Below are 19,331 nucleotides of genomic sequence, written 5' to 3'. Positions count from 1 at the left end.
GAAGAAAGACAGGATAGGAGAAAGCCAGCCATTTCGAGAACGAACATTATTCGTTCAGGATAAAATCCGCCCCGGGTGGGAATCCGCGGCCTAATGCTTACACGACAGACGCGCTACCAACCAAGCTAACTGGCTAAACCACAAAGAATTCATGATTTGATTTGAATGAAAAACTAATAAATCAGAAGCCACGACAGTGGAAAAGAAAGCTCGTTTTTGTGTTTAACCTAACCCTATAATAACACTGGTCACTGCTCATTTGTGACAGCTCCTTTTTGTAGCAATTTTCCGTGACGTCTGAACAAGTACCGAATTAAGAACTAATTGTTGTTGCGCTGTTGTCAGGATTCATCGTGCGGGGCGAACAGTGTTGCCAACAGTTTGACATACGATGACATTGATGAGAGACCGTCCTCTTCCACTCAACCTCGCACGCCGTCTAGAGGTAAGAATCAATCAAACCCCTAACACTATGACTTTAACGTAGAAAATGAATATGCAATAAAAAGATGGGGGTTCTTATTAAAAAAAAAAAAAAACAAAGTTGGCACGATTTGCGGACTTCTTTTTTCGCGAATCGCGATATTGCCAAAACATCCGCATCAAAAATCAAAGAGTTTTTTTTTCCTCGAAATTTCAAACAGGCTCCGAGGAAAATGCATTAAGCATAAATTCTTTGACACCCTGTATTCCATGGAAAATTTCTTATTGTACCATAGAAAAGTGCCAGATTGTATGTCTTATCGTGTGATCCTACCTTTATAGACTTGAGTCGAAAGTAGGTAGGTATACCTAAAGGCTCATTCCCGATTGTCGTACGAAAAAAAAATCGTGTCGTGCATAAGTGGGAACACTCTCATTTAAATTACATTGCCTAAGTACAAGGCTACAAGGACATTTTGTGTCGTTCAGAAAAAAAAATCGTGTCGTGTGTAGGGAGAACGCTCTCATTTAAATTATTACATTACCGTTTCCCATTTTACTGTCAAATAATTCCCAAGTAAAAAACACATCTTGATAGCAAGATCCTCAGTGACATCTAAGTTTTATAAGCTTTTCCCAATCAAGTATGTAGGTAGGTACATATGCCATGAATTTCAATCATACAACTGAACCATATTAGAACACTTTTGTTCTAATCAAGAGCTCTCTAATAACCTGTTTTTCTCTTCTAATCTCATAAACAAAGTCTGAAAAAAGAACCCAAAGGTACAACTAAAGAGCAAGTATTGTGGGCCAAACAACTCTATGAGAGTGCTTTCCATCCTGACTCCGGAGAAAAGCAGAACATCTTTGGACGAATGTCTTTTCAAGTTCCCGGAGGAATGGCAATCACTGGAGCTCTGTTAACGTTTTACAAGTATGAGTGCTCTTATATTGGGATGCAGTTGCCTTGGTGTTTGTTGTACATTTGTATTTTCAGTTCCTTATTCTGTACAGTAGGTATTTTCAAGTTCCCGGAGGAATGGCAATCACTGGAGCTCTGTTAACGTTTTACAAGTATGAGTGCTCTTATATTGGGATGCAGTTGCCTGGGTGTTTGTTGTACATTTGTATTTTCAGTTCCTTATTCTGTACAGTAGTTATTTATTTTTTATTTTTCTTCTTAAAAATGTAGTTGTAGTGTATATAACATTATTATTCAATGTTGGCACACTCTAAAAGGCATCTTTCCTCTAGTTGTCAGCAATGTATAGGCACCTCCCCCTAGTTGGTAGCAATGTTGAGATTTTAGCTTGGTAAATTGTTTAGGACCGAGAATCGTAATGCTCGTGTCACTCGCTTCGTGTTTTGGTCACCAACCAAAATCTGAGGGATTTTTAGCATCCTGTACTTCACAGAGGGAATTTTTCCCGCTGCTCTAAGGAATATTTTCCTAGGCACCCCGGTGGGACTTTTTCCCACTTCTCTAGGGAATATTGTTCCCTGAAGGGATTTTTCTCACTTTCAAACGGGGTTATTATTATCCCGTTTTGAAAACTTCCATACACATGGAAACTAAAACTTTGAATTTCATTTTGATCCTGTTTTATCAATCCTGTTTTATTATATTTTAATTTGTTCTGTTTTATTTTAGTTGTAAAAAATTATTACTCCAGTTATTTTTACATTTCCCCCCTCCTCTCTTTATATGGTGAATATGGAAAAATCCCATTTCAGATCTAGTCTCAATTTATTGTTACCTATTCATCATTCTTTTGTTTCATCAATTTTCTCTCCCAGTCTCTGCATTATTTGCTCTTTAATCTTGATTAACTTTTTCTAGTCTCTCCACCACCCAGACCTTGTGTTCGGCTGGGAATACCTATTCTGAGATCGTAGTTTCAAACTCCATAAAATAGCGTGATTTTTTTATATGATTATTGTCATCTGTGGAGCTGCACCAAGTCAATTCGCCCATAAGTGGCTCAATAGTTAGAAGATATGACCCATACTTAGGAAAAGAGATCTCAAGTGAAATAAAAGCATGTGATAAGATCTGACAAACATCCAACCTGAATTTCATACCCTGCATTTTCAAAAATACTTTTTAATACCATTACAATAAGTATGCAATATTGAGCTTTTACTAATAATCTCAGGAAGAGAGTATAGCTGTATTTTTCTTTCCGGATATAGTAGAAATTTTTCCTCTTTGGGCATAATAGCGCGACCACTTTGGCTGGCACGGGACGGTTATGTATTTTAAATGGTTATCTGACAGAGGGGCCTTTGAGTGAAATTTTGCTATTTGTTTGATGAACAAAAACTTCAAGAATAAAGTTTGTCTCTCATTTAAGAGATATGTTTGCCAGTCTAGTTAGCTTGGAGTTTAGCTCATCTGCGTTGTAATAATAATAATAATTCAAATTCCAAAACAAAATTGGTTTGGTTCCATTCATACCAATCATACCCAGAAAGGAAAAAAAAACTTATTTTGCAGTAAAATATTCTAAATATGTAAATTTATGCGATTTAACGCAGAACATCTTTGGCAGGATGAGTTTTCAAGTCCCCGGGGGTATGGCTGTGACTGGGGCATTGTTGACATTTTATAAGTACGCTGATGTTACTGGTTTGTATTAATTTATTTTTATTAACATTACTAATAAGCCAAGCGTGTGTTTTTTTTTAACTATTTTTTTTATCTTTCTTTTTTTAGATTCAGATAAGTTGCAGGTAGGTACATCATTGATACTAATCCCTACTCTTCTAACTTTTCTTTTCCCTTTTACTCCTTTAATTTTAAACTTATTGAACATTGGAAAAATAATTGGCATTGAGTGGGACTGCATAAGATGTATAGTGGAAACTAGGTAGGTACTTCCTTAAAACGTAAAAACGAAGTACCTACCTACCTACGGGTACTTTTCAAAAGCTAGAAATAATTTTCATTCAGTAAAAAATATTCCCATCTTGCATTTAGCACTTTTTCGTAAATTATTTTGTATCTTAGATTACGATGAATTAATTTTGCTTTCGAGCTTTACTCTTGTATTGATTCTTCATTTTATATCTATTCAATTGTACTTTGCTTGCTTTAGCTGTTTAAATGCGCTTATTCAGAACTGAGTAAGTATATTATTATATCCATAGTGAACTAATGATATTCGAAGTTTAGATCCGGAATCAATTGGTCGTTTTTTTTTTTTTTTTTTTTTTTTTTTAAAGGGGGGTTTTTCCCAACCAGATTCCTTTGTGCGAACACGCCTTTGCTTTCGCAGCTTTACATGATGAAATGTCATCTAATCCAACACATCTATTTTAAATATTTTCAGGTGTTATTATTCCTGCTTGAACTCCCTCCTCTCCTCCATAATCCCTGTGGCAACTCTCTTAGTTCCTGCTCCCTCCCATTCAAAGAAACATTGATACAACATAAATAAGGAACTCTAGTCACTAAATGATCAAGAAAGCTAATTATCTAATAGTTTATGAACATTTTGGACCAGTTTTGAACATGTAATTGAATAGAGGGTAGTCAGCCTAGTTATCTTGGAGGGTAGCATGTCTACCTTGTAAGTGATAGGTTGTGGTTTCAATTCCCACCCAGGGCAGATTTTACTCTGACAGGTTTACACCACCATTTTTTTGACTATGAGAATTTAGTACTATCTGGAAATGTTTGTTGGTATTTTACAAATCTACACATTGTGATGAAGTGTATTTCAGACATTAAAAAAGAAGTGTTGTTATTTAACATTTCTTAATATACATATAACCAATCTGTCATACAGTGTTTCTTGCTCCTATAAAATTGCAAAAAAAAAAAAAAAAATGATGTAGCTTTGGCTGTGACAATATGAAGAACCTTAACTTGAACATCAAGTATCAGAGGGGTGGGCATCCAAAGTCCCTTCATTCCCACTACCATCATGTTTTAATTTCACAGGAGACGTGCCAATTAATTCATCCAGATCTAAATCCAAAGTCAAGGGTTGACTGTTGATGGCTTGAATGTTTTCTTCTACACTATCCATGATTGAGTACACAGGTGTATTTTGAGCAATAGGTCTAGACTGAACTGGTGCTTGTGAACTTTCTGTTAGGCTACATTGTGCATTTTCAGATTCTATCTTAAGCTCCTCACAATCATGTAAACAACTTCGTATCTGATCTTGTTCCAGTTGTAACTTGTCAATGAAATGGTCAACACGTTCTAATGCTTTGAGCAAGATGTTCCGTTCTGTAGTAAGCTTGGCAATAGTCTCCTTATCACTAGAATGACAGGTTTGGTCCATGCCTAGTGTCTGTTAGCTGTAGGAATTAGACATTCACCTGGAAATGAGAAGGTTGTGAAGATGATTGCTAGAGGGGATGGAGAAGGGAGGAAGCATTGAATAGATGGTTGTGGAGGGTGAGATTAAAAAGAAGGAAAGGTACTTGTGCAGAAGTCACGTCCGTGGAATATTGCTACCAAAGGAACTGGCACAAACGAGCAGTGACCAGTAGTATTATTAAACACAAGAAAGGAGTTTTCACAATTAGAGCAGTGATTAGTGTTATTATAGGGTTAGGTTAAGTACAAAAAGGAGCTTTTCTTTTCCACGGACGTGACTTCTGCATAATTACGGAGGGAAATATCAACCCTGATAGAACTTGGAACCAAAGCAAAATGAAATAAGAAAATGCCATGCCTATAACTATAAAAAGGAAAGAGTTTCTTATTATCTTTCTAGACCGTAATATTACGTACTTACCGCGCTAGTTTGTGCAACAAGTGAAGAATGTTGAGCATCTGGGGTGTTTTTAAAATTAAAATTCTTACTGGTAAGTATCTGGTAGATGGACTTGATTGAATCTCAATGGAGAAAGCACGGAAAGCGATGTGGTAATCATTTGATGGTTCAAACGACAAAAAGAAACGCTAAAACTTGATATACTTGAATTTTCTTGAAAATCTAGAAGAAAATCACGCTGGTTAAGTATACTTTTTCAGATTTCCGGTCTTCGGGCTTCGGGTCTTCATCTTGATTTTTTTTTTCCGCTTTCGTTTCGTTCGATACTTCGATTCGATGTTCGATTTCGAATATTTCGATCTTCCAATCTTCCAAAACCCCGTACCGTTACCGTAGTGCATAAAGTGTTGCCAAGTTTGGGTAACTTCCCCAATGAGGTTAGAAAGAGTGGATACTACTCCTTAAAATACAAGAATCCAGGAATGTCTTAAACTTGAAGTAAATTTGGATCACTATTTTATTCTATCTTTATATTTTTATAAATTTTTAACTGTTGAAAATCAGTAAAAATGGGTGGTAAAAATTATTTTTTACGAAAAGTTGAGATCATTCCAAACCAGTGAACTCTACCATTCAAAACCTTGCGGTCAAAGGAAACCCCGTAGAAGGCAACGTCGCTTTTTTGCATTTTGTCGGGTCGATTTTCTCTGTTGCCTTGAGAAAAAATGTCGCTGTGCGTGTGATTTCTTCTTGATTTTCTTGAAGTTTTGAGTTGAAAAATGTGAATTTCGCTTGAAAGTTGGTTCAACTTTTGATTTTTCCGTGAATATCCACCTCCCAGTTAACTTGGGGGGTTTCCTGTTTTTATGAAAGTATAAGGACTCATTGTATACAAGCAGGCTGTTGAAGGCAAATCATTGGATCCAGCATATCAGAAGCAAATACAAACAATTATTCATGAGTAAGTTTCATTCATTTATGTTCTCTGGTATGTCCTTAAAAGTTAGGGACCCAACTTTTTAATGGTAAAATAACTGTTGGTTTAATCTTCAATACATAATATCTACTTTATTTTTTCTCTGCACTAAAATGTTATTTAAAAAAATTTCAGATTGGTAACTCTGGAGCCTCACCTTCTTTACAAACAGCTGGAAGCACAAATACAAGAATGGGTTATCGAGACAGAGCTGCGTCAGTTGGAAAGCTTGCTTGACACGGACAACGTTGACAACATCCCTCACCTGTTCATATCTGGTAAGTGCTGCATAACAAATCAAATCATGAATTCTTTGTGGTTGCTTAGTCTGACCATCACCCCAGGGCTGATTGAGAGGCTGATGAAAAATGCTGACATTGTCTGAACACAGGGGGAATAAAAGAAGAAGAAGAAGAAAAAGAAGAAGAAGAAGAAGAAAAAGAAAAAGAATGAATCTGTGAGTATCAACTTCCATTCTATTTTCAGGACTGTTGGAAAGTTACAAGAACCTCATGGCTGGAGGTTGGTGGTTCGAATCCAAGTCAAGTCATTAAATTTAGCGTAGTTTATCAAGCGAGGAAGGACATTTGTGACAAGCATTTAATGGTCAACACAATTAAAATTCCTTTTTTTTACTCGCTACGAGGGAAAGTTATAAAGTAAGGCATTACTTTTTTTTAAGATGCTTGATAGCACTGTAACTGCCAAGGTCCTATCGGCCCAAAAGCGAAGAGAGAAGAAAGACAGGATGTTGGAAAGCCAATCGGTCCGAGAACGAACCTTTTTATTCGTCTCTGTTGAGGATAATATCCACTTCAAATCGAACCCGCGACATAGCACAAGGCAGATAATTATTTATTTATTTCTAACAACTAACAAATTAAATTAGAATTGTGAAATGAAATAACTTATACTCTTCACTTGGGTCGGTAGGGTTTTTTATTTGCAGACAACATAGAAACATGTCTGTTGTCTGCAAATAAAAAACCCTACCAACCCAAGTGAAGAGTAGGTATAAGTTATTAAATTTCACAATTCGTATGGAACTTCACAAAGCTCTTACATCAAAAAGTTATTTTAGATTTCGCTAACATATTCTGATCTTCTCCCTCATTCCAGTGAAGGCCAAAGTAGCGGCGGCCGCGGATCTCGCCGCATCTCTCAAGTGCCGTAGCGGTGGCAAAGCCGCGTCCAGCGGTACCGCACGGTCCGGGTCCTGTCACAAAGCACGCTCCGGGTGTTCTCATCACGGTCATGCGGCACACAAACATGGCCCTGGGCCGGAGCCCATCAAGCGGATAGCGGCCTGTGAGGCCCATCGGACCGGTCCTGGTAAGGGCTGCTATTATTACAGGGTTTATACGCGACCTGGAAAAGTCATGGAATTTGCCACCCGGTCAAAAATTAAAAATATTCAAATTAAATATATCAAGTATTTCCGAAAAACGGCCTGCGGCGCATTCCCCCTCAAATTCATCGACGTTCTGCATATTGCATATTTCATTAAAATGAAGGGGTAATGTCTGCCATGTTGAATCTTAAAAAAGTCACTTAATAAAGGGTGTCCCAATAAGAACGCAAGATTTGATGCAAGTATTTCCGAAAAACGGCCTGCGGCGCATTCCCCCTCAAATTCATCGACGTTCTGCATATTGCATATTTCATTAAAATGAAGGGGCAATGTCTGCCATGTTGAATCTTAAAAAAGTCACTTAATAAAGGGTATCCCAATAAGAACGCAAGATTTGATTGTTTAATAAAGCATGGTTCTCCGTGGGAAAAAAATGGACTTCTAGATGATTTGAGAAGTAATGGTTCTGAAATTTTGTATGGAACAGTAATCAGACAAATAACCCCCTCGACTTTGATGGTACATTCGTTCCTTTTGTGGGAAAAAAATGGACTTCTAGATGATTTGAGAAGTAATGGTTCTGAAATTTTGTATGGAACAGTAATCAGACAAATAACCCCCTCGTCTTTGATGGTACATTCGTTCCTTTCTGACAAAATTTTTGATGGCGAATTCGAGGAAATCAGGCCTCGTTGATATCTCTATCAAACAAATTTTACTTTCTAGGTGGGGCCCCTCCTGTTCATGAAGACGAGGATAGTGATATGACGTGTGGGGGAGGGGGCAGCTGCTCCTCCTGCACCCCTCCGGATGACTCCGCCTCTGATCAGTCCTCAGTGAGCAACCAGAAGTCCTCGAGCTCCAATAGTGACCCACGCCACTGTGATTGCTGCTACTGTGAAGTATTTGGACATGGGGTGGTGAGTTTTCCCGTTCTATTCTAAAACATTTTGCAACCAGAAGTCCTCGAGCTCCAATAGTGACCCACGCCACTGTGATTGCTGCTACTGTGAAGTATTTGGACATGGGGTGGTGAGTTTCCCCATTCTATTCTAAAACAATTTTTTTTTTTTTTTACTCTTTTACAAATAAGGAAATACCTAAGGGACTTTTCAGTTTAATTCTGACAGTATTGAACGGGGTGTATTCTATTTCCATAGCCAACCTAAGTTGTGTAGTGGTTCGCACGGTGGACTCTAGATCTGGAGGTTGATAATTCGAGTAAGAGACAAGCACTTATTCTTAACACCATCAAAATTCCTGCAACCTCCGTGGTCAAGTGGGTATCACACTAGGGTTACACTCCGGATGTCCTGAGTTCGATTTCCGGCGGGGTCGAAGTTTTTTCCAGCTCTGAACTTTGAGCTCAGGGTGCACTCAGCCTCGTAAAGATAAGTGAGTAGCTACTTTAATCGTGTAGCGACATGTGGCGGAATTACCAGTGTAAATTGATGATACGAGTACACCATAAAGCCCAAAAAACCAAAAAAACTGGTTTTTGGGGGATTTTTTTCACATTTTCTCACACAGATGAGCTCTGATCTCGAAATTTCGCGACGACCTATGAACTCAAAGCGAGAAAGTTTTAGATAACACTTCAGTCGATCATTTAAGACCGGTTTTAGCGTTACCTATGTTAAACTACGCCGAGGAAGGCCAATAAATGGATGGGTGACTTGCACACTATGTTGGGAATAAAGGGAGAACATGATTTTAAATCATTACATGAAAGTAAAATCAAAAAATCAAATCAAGAATGATAATAAACTGAATATTAAACAAATTATCATTACATGAAAGTAAAATCAAAAAATCAAATCAAGAATAATAATAAACTGAATATTAAACAAATTAGGTAGGTATACTTACATTGAAAGTAAAATTAAAAAATCAAATCAAGAATAATAATAAACTGAATATTAAACAAATTAGGTAGGTACATAGGTATTCTTTCACCACGATCGAATAAACTACGGGCTAAAAAATTCCCGGAGGTACGGACCCAGCTTGTTTACAAATAAGGAAATACCTAAGGGACTTTTCAGTTTAATTCTGACAGTATTGAACAGGGTATATTCTATTCCTATAGCCAACCTAAGTTGTGTAGTGGTTCGCACGGTGGACTCTAGATCTGGAGGTTGATAATTCGAGTCAGAGACGAGCATTTATTCCTAACACCATATTCCGTGGTCAAGTGGGTATCATACTAGGGTTACACTCCGGATGTCCTGAGTTCATTCTATTTCCATCCTGATACACAATTAATTTCTGGTGGGGTCGAAGTTTTTCCAGCTCTGTACTTTGAGCTCAGGGTGCACTCAGCCTCGTATAGATCAGTGAGTAGCTACTTTAATGTAGCGACAAGTAGCGGAATTACCAGTGTAAATTGATGATACGAGTAGATGAAAATTAATAGTAAAAGAGGCACTTAGTACTTCTGTGATACTCACAAAAGTTGTGAAAAATCCCTCTGCTTTGCCACAACGGATTCATGATTTGTTGATACATAATTAAAATTCTTGTGTCCACAGCCGAGTGGGGCGCCCGTGTCGCGTAACTACCAGGAGATCCGGGAGCGACTTCGTCTTCTGCTCAACAAGAAGAAGAACAACAGCAAGAAATCTGCCGCCCCTGCCGCCCTTGATAATTCCGCCTGTCCTCAGCAAGCACGGGCCGCCGGTACTGAGTTGCTCAACAAACTGCCCACCCCCAGACAGTTGACGTCACAGCAACAGGCACAGGTAATAGAATATCCCACCCCGAGACAGTTGACGTCACAGCAACAGGCACAGGTAATAGAATATCCCACCCCGAGACAGTTGACGTCACAGCAACAGGTACAGGTAATATAATATATACCACCCCCAGACAGTTGACGTCACAGCAACAGGTAATATAATATATACCAGCCCCAGACAGTTGACGTCATAGCAACAGGCACAGGCAATAGAATATATACCACCCCCAGACAGTTGACGTCACAGCAACAGGCACAGGTAAGTGTTGAGGTCAGATCAGAAATCGTTTAAGGTCCTATTAGGGCGCGACCTTCCTAAAGGTGTTAAAGAGCCTAATTCGGAAAAAAATGTTTGAAATCATGAATAATGGCTCGCAAAGGTACCTGTAGGATTTGTTAATTGACGTCACAGCAACAGACATAGGTGCGTGATTTGTTAATTCTTCAAGTCGCATCAGAAATTTTTTGAGGTCCTATTAGAAATTGTTTGAGGTCCCATTAGGAACTGTTTGAGGTCCCATTAGGAACTGTTTGGGGTCCCATTAGGAATGGCTTTAGGTACCATTAGGAATTGTTAGAGGTCCGATCATCTAATTACTTATAAATGTGTTTACAGGTGGCTCAAGCTCAGCCTAGTCCAGTATACAAAGGAGATCAAGCTATCAGTGAGATATTGAACTTCATCGAAGGCAAGGCCACTTGTAAAGACTCGAAGAAAGCGCGGCCTGCTGCCGCTGCCGCCGCTGCCTCAGCGGGAAAAAAATCCAAGAACTCCCGCAACGCCAAACCCACCCCCTCCGCTCAATCCCAGCCCGGCAAGCGTCTCACCACCGCCACGCACGTTCAGCACACGCCTGGTGTGCTGGAAATCAACGTCAACGGGGGAGGCAAGCCCGCGCCGGCGAATAAGAACGGCAAGGGGGGTGCTGGAAGCCAGGCGGGGAGCAACGCTACTGCCGCGGGGCTGAAGAAATCTGGCTCGACGGGAACGGTGACCGTGAGAGCCGGCAGTGTCGGGGTGGAACTGGGGCAGAATGGATATCTCCCTTCGGCGCGCCTGCCCAGCTCAACCGGCGGCCAAGCAGGATTTTCATCTATGTCTGTGGTGAGTTCCCCCCCCCTCCTCCCTTTACTAAACAATAGTTCTATTAATTTATTAAGAGGTTTGGTAGAGAGAAATGAAACATCAGAGGTTTTATCCTTCCGAAATCGAACACAAAAGGATTACAGGATAGGATACGTCCACACGAATCGCCCCGAAAATTAAATTAAATGTTGATAACAGCCATTAAATGGTTTTGTTAAATTAAACTGTAAGCTCAAGTTGCATTATGTTAAGGCGGGTCTCTTCCTGATCCCTTACTTATGTGCCGCGTCCATTTTAGTTTAGGACTATTGCACTACCAAACTCAAGTTGCAAGTAACGAATGTCTTCTTCGCAGGTTAACATGAAAGCTACGCCAGCGCCCAGTGTGGCGGTTCGCAAGTCCCCCCTAGTGACTCCCAGTCCGGGGTCCGCGGGTTCGATCCCCGCTCCTCCTCCTCAGCTCACCACGTCCACTGCCATCCAGATCAGTAACGCCATATCTTCTCTCACGTCAAATGGGGGAGGGGACTTTAACATAGAGGACTTGCGGCTACCCCCGGGTATTACGATTACCAAGGTGGTACCCCCGTATCCATCACTGCATATGAATGGGGTGCACGAGGTAAGGACTCTTTTCTAATAGTAGCCTCCGTGGCCGAGTGGGTATCACACTAGGCTTGCACGCAGCAGGTCCGGGTTCGATTCCCGGCGGGGACGAGGTTTTTTCGGCTCCGTGCTTAGAGTTCGGGGTGCACTCAGCCTTGTGAGGACAATTACGTAGCTACTTTAATCGAGTAGCGATCAGTGGTGTCATTAAGTACCAGTGTTAAAAGATTGATGATAAATGAGAATAAGTAGTAAAGGAGGCACACTTGGTAATGCTGTGATGCCCACTAAAGTTTTCATTTCTAAACTGTCAATATCTAACGTGAGTGTTTCGTTATAAATTCCAGGAGAATTCAGCGGCATCTTCTCTATCGTGTGATGGTGGAGACTCTGATAATCTGAACAAAGGTAAGTTGGTATTGGTGTACGTAGGGCCATCGGCTATAATAAACGCCGTCTGTCACTACGACATGATTTAGTTCTTTTGTGACCAGAAAGTAACCCGTTGAAATATTTGCAATCGAAAAACGAGTACAAATTTTTGTCGATGGTGGGATTCGAACCCGGGACCTTCTGTTATTTTTAGCAATGGATACTCACAAAGTTTTGGGTTTTATCCCGACTCGGAGTTTCGTCTACTTCGTAGACATTTTCAAGGGAAACTGAGTGTGGTAAAACAGTATTTAAAAAAGAATGTCTAAATCAAACAAATTCATTAATAGTGACCGTATTTCCTTCTTTTGTGCTCTGAAACCTCACTTAAGTAAGCGCATAATAGATGGTCTATTGGTTGGAAACTCGAAACATGGGACTTGGTGTGTCCGTTTCTAACGAGTTGGGAACAAAAAATAAATGTACGATTTTATGACTTGCAGCAACGGCTAGAACGTGAACTGCAGAAGCAAAATCAGAAGCTCAACAACAATCTGAAAGCCCTGAGTGTGAAGAATAACAACGAGTCCAACATTAACAACAATTCCAAGAAGGGAAAGAAGAAACAGCAACAACAGCAAGCCAAACAGCAACAACAGCAGCAGACGCAAGAGTCGAACAGTGCGAGCAGTAGCAAGAAAAATAAGAAGAAGAACAAGAATAAAGGTGAGCGAAATTTCCTTTATCCGTGGAGAGAGAAGAATGTAAAATTGTTATTATTGAACAAATGAAATGAACTTTAAAGGCTTGTTCCCACTTGTTGTCCGAAGAAAAAAATAATAATCGTGTCGCGTGTAGTGGGAACACTCTCATTTAAATTACATTGCCTACAAGGACATTCGGGGGAAAAAAATCGGATGAAACTCACGACTAGTTGGAACAGGCCTTAACTTGACAATTTTTCTCTAAGGTTTGTCTGTTTACGGAATTTTTGTTTTCCTCTACAACTTCTAGATCCTGGGATAAATTTTCAAATATCGGTAAATTGAAAACACAAACAACGAGCCTAAAAAAGGTCGTATTTTATAAACTTTTTAATGACAGAAAATTACAATTGAATTTTTGACCTTTAAAGGTTTGTCCACACATAGTCGACCGGGCGTCAGCTTTATTAAGACACTTTTTTAGAGTGGGATTGCCCAACATTTCACATAGAAATCGGCCATCCCACATTCAATTTGTTTTACCCAAATCGCATGTTCTAAGGCCAGTCACTCACTATCACGTAGACCTGATACCCGATGAGCATACATACTATCAGGTAGACCTGACAGGCGGACCTGATCAGGTGTACCTGATAATGAGTGGCTGGCCTAACGTGTTTATTATGTCAGGTGGTGAGGATGGCTCCCAATCTCAACAGTCCGCCTCCCCTGGACCCCCTGATGAGGGGGACGTTCCCAAAATGGTGACCATCAAGCGAGTCGAAGATCGGTGCAGCGGTTGGCGGCATTTCGGCTCTACTGACTAAACGGTAAGAATATCACAAAAGTTATAAGAGAAGACCACCAAAAATCATACCTAATACAACGACCAACAACAATAACAACGACATTAATTTAAAACGTCCCCCCACGTATGTTGCAGAGAGTGTGTTCGCTCCCAAGGACATAGACCTGGATAATGGCGACATAGACGATGCAGAACGTGAACTGGAAGCGTTCAAACGATTCTGCTCCCAATCTGTGCCGCCCAAACAGAAGGAGAAGGTACATCTGAACATCAAGGACATTGTGCTGAAGAAGAAACGGGCCGCCATTAGCTGCAGTTGAGGGGCGGCCAGTGAGTAAGCCGAAACGCAACCAGCTAGGACCGCAATCTGAGTTTACAAACTTGAGTTTAATTTTTCGATTAAGCAATCTGATTGGTTGATTTAGAACTTCCTAACCAATCAGATTGCTAGATTCAGTTCACTTTTGGGATGGAGCAATCTGATTGGTTGATTTAGAACTTCCGTTTACAAACTTGAGTTTAATTTTTCGATTAAGCAATCTGATTGGTTGATTTAGAACTTCCTAACCAATCAGATTGCTAGATTCAGTTTACTTTTGGGATGGAGCAATCTGATTGGTTGATTTAGAATATTTTAGAACTTCTTAGCGAATCAGATTGCTAGATTCAAGAGTTCAACCGAGTTTAAATCAGATTATGGTCTCGGCCAGTACCAGGTTGCAATTGCACTTTTTTTATGAGTGTTTATCGGCATTTTCATTTCGTATCAATGAAACAACTGCTACAGTTGACTCGTCTGTGTTGTAGCATGCCCATCCCGTAGTATGTCCCTTCTGATGGGCGAGAAGAGACACAATATTTCCCAGTCAGGTGCTGAGTCAACCAAAAGGAAACTGAACACTAGACCTTCGATGGTTGGGAATGTGCCATCTTTGATTTCCAATGGTTTAGTACAGGCTCTACCACGCCACCTAGTGGTTGAACTAATTTTCCATTAAAAGAGGGGAAATGAGCTTGAGACGAGGGGAAATCGTCTCAGTTTCCAAAAGAAAAATACGACTTTTTAAAACTATCGCATGATGTCTTTTTCCTATTTTGTACACTCCCTCCCATTAAATGTGTTTAAGCATACGTACATGTATACATAACTGTCTTATCTTTTGAAGAAGTATTTTTACTTTAGGTAGGTACCTATATGTGTGCATGATAAATTGATTATAGTGAAAAGCCTAATTTCTTTTTTTATTTGCTCGGCTTTTTGGGTTAATTTTCTTTTTTGACTTTATCGTACTTCTGATGTAAGTATGGTTAAGAAGAAAAGTGTGCATCATGTTTTTCCCTATGTAAAAAAACTCATCCTCTCTCTTCTTTTGACTAATTTTTTGATGCGTATTTTCGAGCTTTTGTTCTGAACTTTGATTTACAATTGCCCGATAAGGCCTGAACTTGGAATGTCTATATTTTTTATGAGGTTTTAAATATTAAACGATCCTGAATATACATAGCTTATTTAAACTGTCGGCCGAGACTAAAAAGTCCCATTTTAATATAAGTCGGCCGAGACTAAATGTCCCATTTTAATATAAACCTGTTTTTAAGAAGAGAGACTAAAAAGTCCCATTTTAATATAAGTCGGCCGAGACTAAATGTCCCATTTTAATATAAACCTGTTTTTAAGAAGAGTTAAACAGGAAGGATAGCAGGGCAGTTAAACAGGAAGGATAGCAGGGCAGTTAAACAGGAAGGATAGCAGGGCAGTTAAACAGGAAAGATAGCAGGGCAGTTAAACAGGAAGGATAGCAGGGCTGCTATTCTCCCTGTTCAAGTAACTTCCCTCAGCCAGACATTGAGTATTGAGTCAGTAATAGTTGTAACTTGAAAATCATGTACAACTGCATTAGCCACACAACAAAATTAACAATACCTATATTATAATTACACAGTTATTTTTTCTACGGATTCGTTTCTGATTTGACGCTTTTTTTTTCAATCATTTTCTTTGCTTTTATGCTTCAAACGACTTTTCTATTGATGTTTCTGATGACTTTGTCGACATGTTTTCTATACATTCTGTATATAGGGGAAACTTATACAAAGAGAATGAGAAAACTTTTGAATAGTCGGGCAAATTTTGACGATATTTTGTTTCGTCCCGATAATATGCCCCCATGACCATAACAAAACCGAGTTTCGAACCTTTATTAGCCTCGCGTCTTTCTATGAAAGGCTTTGGCACTTTTAGATTTAGCAGAGTTTTGTTTGCGATTTTGGTGGTTACTACCAGGGCCCTGTTCTAAGAACGACTCTCGCACTCCCGTTTTACTTCACGAAAGTATTGATAAACGGTACGAAACAGAGAGTTTCGTGGAATAGGGCGCTGGATTTTATTTTAGACGTTCTCACTTGGACTAATCCAAACACAGAACAAAATCTACATTTTACTTTTTTCACTTCATTGGAAATTTTACTGTAAATATGAATGGATTGTGACTTGGTTGGGTTGGATCCAATGCAGCTTGGATCCGTTTAGGAGACGGATTTTTATTTCGTTCGAGAATCTGGCGCAAATTGTCCCATTTTCTCGAAATCTCTTTTCAGAAGTGTTTATTTTTTACGTTTATAAATATATATAAAAAATGACTTTTTAAAGAAAACTTAGATTTAGATAGACAGATAGGTTCTTTTTTTTACATTGTCAATGTTGTCGTTTTGTATTGCGTTTTATTTCTCCTTTCCCTTTTTCTCAGTAGGTTTCAAATTTATTAGTAGATTTTAAGAGAACATTATAAAATTTAGAGCTGTAAGAAAAAATAAATAAAGAATAAACATGTGTAATTTTTAGACCTAAGTGTAATTTATGCATCCAATTAAAAAAATTCGTGTTGTCTTGTTCTTTTCTCTGCTAAGGAAAATCAAAATTTAATCCCGGTTTTACCTTTTGTCAGTCTGTTTCTCTGCTAGTTCCAACTTCGAATGGTTTGTCCTGTTTTATACCCATTGTTTAACACAATACGTTAGGGACATTTACATTTAAAATGCACAGCTTTAAGCTGTGTCCACACAACGACTTCGACTGAAACCGTACGCTCCCTCGACAACATAGATTCACCTCGTGCGCGCAGAGTCGCAGTGTGGACACAGCTTTAGAAATCGATCAAACTTAATCGATAGCGGTACTTTATCTGAATGAGAAACAGAGTTCACAGAACCACTAGTTTTGGATCACGAAAGTGAAAACATACTGGCTCATTTTAAAAAGTATGAAAGTGGTCAAATTTAGCACTGGTAAATGCTCAAGTTAGTGCAAATAGCCCATAAAAATGCACTACTTTTGTTGCTTAGGTACGTAAAAAGTGTGAATCTAATACATAAATGGAAACGACCCATCCATAAGTGGAATTATCTTATGGACGGTTCTTCTCTGCTTAATGCAGTCCAATTAAAGTTATGCACTAAAGCAATGTTTATCATAAGTAATATACTTATAGTCACTTTTTTCTACGACGGACGATATGAGACGTAAATCATTGTACGACAGTGTAGTTTTTGGAAATGTAATATTTGTAAACCCTACCTATGAAAATAAATAAGACCTTGTTTAGACTGCGGGAGTAAAGGGACTTTTCAGTCTCATTCTGGCAGGATACACAAGGTATATTCTATTCTATTCTATTTAACACAATACGTTAGGGACATTTGCATTTAAAATGCACAGCTTAAAGCTGTGTCCACACATCGACTTCGACTGAAACCGTACGCTCCCTCGACAACATAGATTCACCTCGTCGATCGACGGCGCGCGGAGTCGACAGTGTGGACACAGCTTTAGAAATCGATCAAACTTACTCCGTAGCGGCCCTTTTTCTGAATGAAAAACAGAGTTCACGGAACCACTAGTTTGGATCACGAAAGTGAAAACATACTGGCTCATTTTAAAAAGTATGAAAGTGGTAAAATTTAGCACTTGTAAATGCTCAAGTTAGTGCAAATAGCCCACAAAAATGCGCTACTTTTGTTGCTTAGGTACGTAAAAAGTGTGAATCTAATACATAAATGGACAAGAACCATCCATAAGTGGAGTTATCTTATGGACGGTTCTTCTCTGCTTAATGCTGTCCAGTTTTTGGAAATGTAAAGTGCAAAGTAATGACGTTGCTTTCAGGTTGAGGTTATACACAGGTTTGAAAAAAAAAGAAAAGAAATCGATTTTTTTTCAAGCCAAAACTAGCCTAGCCCTGTGTCTTATACACCTCCAGTTTTCAGTGCGGGCCTAATACCTCCAAACATACTGTCCAGCTTTGGCCGCCAGAAACCAGTGCATGGCAAACAGGAACCCACTGGGCGACCTCACCTCATCCTGGGCCAAATATTCCCTCGCCTCTTCCAAACCCATCTCCACCACTTCTATGAGCTCCTCATCCACTCCTCCACCACTGTTCACTTTCATGTCGTCTGTCACCTCCACGAAGAAGAGGGTCTGCCTGTCCCCCGCTGACCCCACGCCACTTCTGAAAACAAAACCGGATAGGAAATGTATGTAGAATGTAGTTACGTTTATCTAATGGCCTTTATTAATAAAGAGTTTTTGCACCCCTAAATCACGTGAAGATAACTGGAACGTAAGAACCTGTTCACACTTGTGACTTTCATCCGATTTTTATTATTATTATTTCTGAAGAGGTTAAAAAAAAAATTCCTTTCCGAAGGGAAAATAATTACATATGTTGAAAATAAAAAATAAAAAAAAAATGTGTGGAATAGGGGAAAAGGAATTTGACCAGAGTGATTTTGAGTTTTTTTTTTTTTTTAACATTTTTTACTTAGGTATATCAAACTTTTTTACTTAAAAATTCCCTTGAAAATAACACAGAACTACATTCTTCAGCATTGTCAACAGTGTTTTGTAAAATATTGATATCCCTCAGAACAACATTTTTGGTTTGAAAATTGAATTCCCCCATTTTCCCATTTAGTTTGTTTGTAATTTTTTCCGTCCTAAATTATTATTGAAGAAAGAAAAATGCAAGGCTGGGTGGAGAAGAAAAAAAATAATTCACATGTTTTTTTCGTCTCTCAGGTGGCGAAGACTCGCCCGCTATTATCAAGGTGAAAGGCTCGATGGTGACTATTCGAAACCCCTCGGTATTCGCCCCTGATGAACATCCTGGTGGCTATGCGGTCAAGCCTACGCCACTGAAGAAGGGAGGACCCGGTAGGAGCAAGGAAGCCGGGAGACCTGAAGATTGGAACTTGGTCGATGAAGGTAATGGTCAATTTTTACTTTCCTTATCCTATAGGAACGAAATAATGTAATCGACAAAAATTTCCATGGTCAGTTTTTAGTGTCAAAACACGTTTTGAGGTCAGTAGAGCTTATAAATGGGATGTCCTTTATGTAATAGATAAGGTTCGTTCTCGGAACAGCTGGCTTTCTCCTATCTTGTCCTTATCTCTTTGATTTCGGCACGATGAGAAATCTGTTTCCTCTATCAGAGCTCCCTAGGGCCGGCTCCACAAAGTTAGTTTAAACT

General features: G+C 39.2%; 2 protein-coding genes and 1 long non-coding RNA gene across 5 annotated transcripts; 2 read left to right on the top strand and 1 right to left on the bottom strand.

Annotated features, from left to right (window-relative positions):
* The first annotated feature begins 350 nt into the window (after positions 1 to 350).
* Positions 351 to 12,395, top strand: LOC103509830. The gene is made up of 7 exons (XM_026824060.1): positions 351 to 445; positions 7,255 to 7,467; positions 8,213 to 8,406; positions 10,018 to 10,227; positions 10,840 to 11,328; positions 11,666 to 11,932; positions 12,264 to 12,395. Exons 3-7 carry the CDS (start codon positions 8,251 to 8,253, stop codon positions 12,393 to 12,395), a joined length of 1,254 nt encoding a protein of 417 aa, XP_026679861.1. The 5' UTR covers positions 351 to 445; positions 7,255 to 7,467; positions 8,213 to 8,250.
* Positions 3,801 to 5,478, bottom strand: LOC103509816. 3 transcript variants are annotated; one of them, XM_008474449.2, is made up of 2 exons: positions 5,249 to 5,478; positions 3,801 to 4,758 (listed from the first exon to the last, which is right to left on the bottom strand). In XM_008474449.2, exon 2 carries the CDS (start codon positions 4,719 to 4,721, stop codon positions 4,305 to 4,307), a length of 417 nt encoding a protein of 138 aa, XP_008472671.1. In that variant the 5' UTR covers positions 4,722 to 4,758; positions 5,249 to 5,478; the 3' UTR covers positions 3,801 to 4,304. The 3 variants fall into 3 exon arrangements, with proteins under 3 accessions (XP_008472671.1, XP_026679865.1, XP_008472670.1); XM_026824064.1 differs by having other exon boundaries at positions 3,801 to 4,759; positions 5,255 to 5,478; XM_008474448.2 differs by having other exon boundaries at positions 5,181 to 5,477.
* On the top strand, positions 6,044 to 6,655 carry LOC103509815. Its single transcript, XR_541392.2, has 3 exons — positions 6,044 to 6,120; positions 6,271 to 6,413; positions 6,622 to 6,655. It is a non-coding gene; the product is annotated as an uncharacterized LOC103509815 (long non-coding RNA).
* Positions 12,396 to 19,331: the final 6,936 nt, after the last annotated feature.

The sequence above is a fragment of the Diaphorina citri genome, unplaced genomic scaffold (assembly GCF_000475195.1).
Source record: "Diaphorina citri unplaced genomic scaffold, Diaci psyllid genome assembly version 1.1 scaffold533, whole genome shotgun sequence".
NCBI classification, from domain to species: domain Eukaryota; kingdom Metazoa; phylum Arthropoda; class Insecta; order Hemiptera; family Psyllidae; genus Diaphorina; species Diaphorina citri.
This window is presented reverse-complemented; position numbering and strand designations above follow the sequence as displayed.